The sequence below is a fragment of the Tupaia chinensis genome, unplaced genomic scaffold, assembly GCF_000334495.1.
Source record: "Tupaia chinensis unplaced genomic scaffold, TupChi_1.0 Scaffold141530_1, whole genome shotgun sequence".
NCBI lineage: Eukaryota > Metazoa > Chordata > Mammalia > Scandentia > Tupaiidae > Tupaia > Tupaia belangeri.
Window position 1 is genome coordinate 1,051,637 of NW_006201391.1, and position 4,479 is coordinate 1,056,115.

General features: G+C 42.0%; 1 protein-coding gene across 1 annotated transcript in view; it reads left to right on the forward strand.

The window, feature by feature from the left end:
- Positions 1 to 4,479, forward strand: part of WNK1 (WNK lysine deficient protein kinase 1) — a 181,534-nt gene that overhangs the window by 164,758 nt on the left and 12,297 nt on the right. The window contains 3 exon segments of the mRNA XM_027766228.1: positions 263 to 327; positions 2,546 to 3,207; positions 3,682 to 3,884. Coding sequence (XP_027622029.1) covers positions 263 to 327; positions 2,546 to 3,207; positions 3,682 to 3,884 — 930 coding nt within the window.

The window sequence follows — 4,479 nt, forward strand, 5'->3', positions numbered from 1 at the left end:
TAATTATAAATTTTAAACCTTAACAGTTTTTAACAGTATAATCTTTCAAAGTACAAGTTGTCTAGTAGTAAAGCAAATGGTAACTGTTTCCCCCATTAGACGAAGAAACCACAAGGGAAAAAGAGCTAGGGAGGTTTTCCTTGCCTCTAATAACAGTACTCATACATATTTCATTTTGCTGTGTCTCTGGTAATGGGAAGAGAAACTAACCAAAAAGACATGCTAATTCGTTTTCCCCATGTGTTTGTTTCATTTCCTCGAGGCGCAGAAGGCACTGCCCTAGCAGCTAGTTCAGGAGCTGGCGTTGTTAAGATGGGGCGATTTCAGGTAAGACAATCACTTTGCTGCATCTTGATTCTCTCTCTTTGGGGAGTTCTATGTATAATAAAATGACTACCAGGCCAGCCTGGCAGCGTGGTGGTTAAGGCAACTGGATCCCACATGGCCAGCTGTGCAGTTAAGTGTCAGACGTGGCGGCTTTAAAGACATTCTGGGCTCGTGTACGTGCATGCATGCTCAAAATCCCGAGAGGAGAATGGAGGAGAAGGGATTGTGGTGTGGTCATCCCCTCTTGGGGGTGATTTCTCACGTTCTCTCTCTCTCTCTCTCTCTCTCTCTCACTCCCCTCTCTTTCTCTTTTTCTCTGTGTCTCTCCAGTGAGTGTACATGCCCTATAGCAAACTAAAGCAAATAAACAAAATAACGTAAAATTATTGCCTATGTATTTGGGACATAATTGTTCCAGTGATACATTTCTTTTACATAGCACTTCATATGTACAGGGGCCAGCAGGTGGCATGGTGGTTTAGGTGCTGGTCTCCCACCTGGCAACTGCAGTTCAAGCCTCAGACACAATGGCTTAAAAATCACGCTGCGTGTGTGTGTGTGCCCAAAATTCCATAGGGAGTATGGAGGAGGGAATGTGGCATGGCCATCCCCTCAGGGAGTGATTTCTCACTTTCCGTCTCCTTCTGTCTCTGACGAGCATACACACTCTATGACAAAAAGAAAAACTGTATGTGCAATTATTATTCATCAGTTTAATACTACTTTTTTTAAAAAAGAAAATGTAGAACACTTGGAAAAGTAGAGAAATAGTAGATAGTTGTGCTATGTGCACAGCCGCGCATCCATCCCAGAAGTATTTTTAGGGGACATGTTCTCTTTCACTCCTTTTTTCGACATAAGTGTGTATCTAAAATTAACTACTACTCCACCTCCTCTTAATATTCTGTAGCTTTTTTTTCCATCTTGTAGTTGATTTCTGTTGTTGGTCATTAGGTAGTTTGTATTTTTCTAACATATTAAGTAACATAATAATAAAAATCTTTATGTTTAAAAATGTTTTCTGTTTCAGATTCATTTTGTTTTTTGTTTCTTTTTTTTTTTTTTTCAATTTGCCAGAGAGTGCATATTCTTGGCTGACAGAGAGAAAGTGATAAAGAACACCCCTCCATGGGGAATGGTCACACTACAGTCCCTTCTCCATTTCTCCCTCCGTTAGGGATTTTGAGCACATAAGCTGCACATGTGTCTGGTGTGTTTTTCAGGTCACCGAGTCTGGGACTCGAACCACAGGGTCAGCCATGTGGGGTCTGGCTCACATAACTACCAGTCCTCAGGCTGGCCCTGGATTGTCTTCTTGAGATTAATTCCTGAGATGCAAGCACTGAGTCAGCATCAGGTGATACCATTGCACGGAACTTTCCAAGCTGATCCAACAGATGAGCATTTTCTGACTCTTAGAACAGAGTTGAAAGGAGCTCTGCAAATATTTTTATTTCTGCTTTCACAACTTCTTTCAGATTGTTCTCATGGTACCCCCTCAGAGTTGGAGATGGTAGGAGATACTTTCCTCATTTATAAACTAAAGTTCTGAGAGTTTGTAATTGGGTTGAGTTTGAATTTATAATACATGGGCAAACCAGTACAAAGATCTGAATCCTTTTCGTTCTAGTTAGTTGTAATGTTTGTATATATGTTTTTTTAATGTTGCTTTAAGGGTGCATGTACTCACCAGAGGCAGAAAGTGAGAAAGTACCACCGCCCCCACCCCCCAGGGGATGACTCTTCCTCCTCCCCCTTTCTCTTCGTGGGATTTGGGCAGCACACATATGCACTCCTGGCATGTTTTTAAAACCATCAGGTTTGGGACTTAATGGACATGTAGTCGGCCATGTGGGATTTACCCATGCTAACCACCGTGCTGGCCCTGTATTCATTTTGAGGCTTAGCTGCATTTAGCCTTTGTGATTTTCGTTTTTCCAAGTCACTCTCAAGAGTCTATGACCTGGTATTACTTATATTTTGACTAAGACATAAATCTGAATCCCATGTATGACTTAAGAAAGTAAATAATTTTCTTAGTAAGCTTAGCCAGCTTCTCAGAATCTGCATCTCAGTGCAGATATACGTTCTTTATGACAGTATTTAATGTATTTAATTCATTTTCACAGTCAAGAGATAATGGAACTGTTTCCTTTAATGGTCCTTGTTAGAAATTAAATATTGGGACTTTTAGTCTCACTTTTTCTTTTTTCATAAGGTTTCAGTTGCAATGGATGATGCCCAAAAACAAGGCAGAAATAAGTCAGAAGATGCAAAGGCTGTTCGTTTTGAATCCAGCACTTCTGAATCCTCGGTGTTATCAAGCAGTAGCCCAGAGAGCACCCTGGTACAGCCTGAGCCCAGTGGGATAGCCATCCGTCGTATCTCTTTGGACATGCCAGACAGTGCCCACAAAGCTCCTGCCTCAGAGGCAAAGCCAGACACTGGACAGCCTACCACAGTTGGGTGCATTCAGGTGACAACTACAGCAAACAAAGTGGGTCGTTTCTCTGTATCAAGAACTGAGGACAAGATTGCTGAGGCAAAAAAAGAGGGGCCAGTGGCACCTCCCCCTCTTACGGATTTGGAGCAAGCTGTTCTTCCTGCTGCAATACCAAAGAAAGACAAGCCTGAACTGTGTGAGCCTTCCCATCTGAATGGGCCATCTTCTGACTTGGAGGCCGCCTTTCTGAGTAGGGATATGGATGAGGGTTCAGGTAGTCCACACTCCCCGCCTCAGCTGTGTTCAAAGAGTCTTCCTATCCAGACTCTAAGTCAAAGCCTTAGTAATTCATTCAACTCCTCTTACATGAGTAGTGACAATGAGTCTGACATTGAGGATGAAGACTTAAAGCTAGAGCTGCGAAGACTACGGGAAAAGTAAGTATATCTTCTACGAAAGAATAATGGCAGATTTATATTTAGGCCTAGCTCCTGGTGCCAATAGTAATATTCTTTTCATTACATTCATTATTGGTATGTCATTCCTTTTAAAGGAAAGGTGATATGCAAAAGTTAAAATTGTGACAAACTAGAATCTCATGGTAGTACATTTGGGGAACATGTTGATGGGTGAGTAGTACTTGAATGCAGACTTTAAAATATGCAGTTGGCCCAGCCCGGCAGCACAGTTGGTAGCAAGCCCAGCTGCAGTGCTGGGAGCCACAGGGCCAGACGCAGGCTCTGATCCTCCAGTTTGCCTGAGAACATAGAGTGCCGGTGTCTCCACCCCTCTCTTTCATGTGCACATGCTCTCTAACATGAATAAAATAGGCGTTAGAGGTGGGGGGAAGGAATATGCTGTTCATTCTTGTTTGGGTGATGTCTTAAATTATATTTGGTTATCTTTCATAGGCATCTTAAAGAGATTCAGGACCTGCAGAGTCGCCAGAAGCATGAAATCGAGTCTTTGTATACCAAACTGGGCAAGGTCCCCCCTGCTGTCATTATCCCCCCAGCTGCGCCCCTTTCAGGGAGAAGGAGGCGTCCCACTAAAAGCAAAGGAAGCAAATCCAGTCGTAGCAGTTCCTTGGGGAATAAAAGCCCCCAGCTTTCAGGTAAGGAGCCCTAAACCAGGTTAGCCATTTTCTTCTCGTCTTCTGTTTCTGCCTCTAACTGTGGCTATAACCTTTGAGCGTTCGTTATTTCTGTTAAATCCCAGAGGTTAGGCTTTCCTGATATTCTTGCTTCTTTGACTTTTCTTCTCCCGTTCTTGCTGTACCTTTAGGGATCTGCACGTCCACCTGAGCCTGCTCCCTGGGAAGTGTGTCACTGTCTCTTGGCAGTTTTCCCCTCCTATTGTAGTTTGCCTGTGAACTCCCTGTTCATTTAACCGCACTCTCGGGTGCTTGGAGGAAAATACATTATTCCTTCTGCAGCAGAGTTTAGGTGGATTCTTCCTTAGTCACAATCATAACTGGAGTGAATGTAAATGTCGTAAATACTTGAGCGTGCATCGTGGTAACTTCCTTGATTAAGGTTTATTTCATTTCAGTTCATCTATATTGGGATAAAGAATTTGCTAGTGGATATAATCACATTGTTAAATCATTATTTCTTGTGATATATATAGTTCATCCATTTAATTACAATAGTTTTTTGTTAATTATTTAATTTTATTCTTTCTTTTTTTTTTTTTTTTTTTTTAATTTG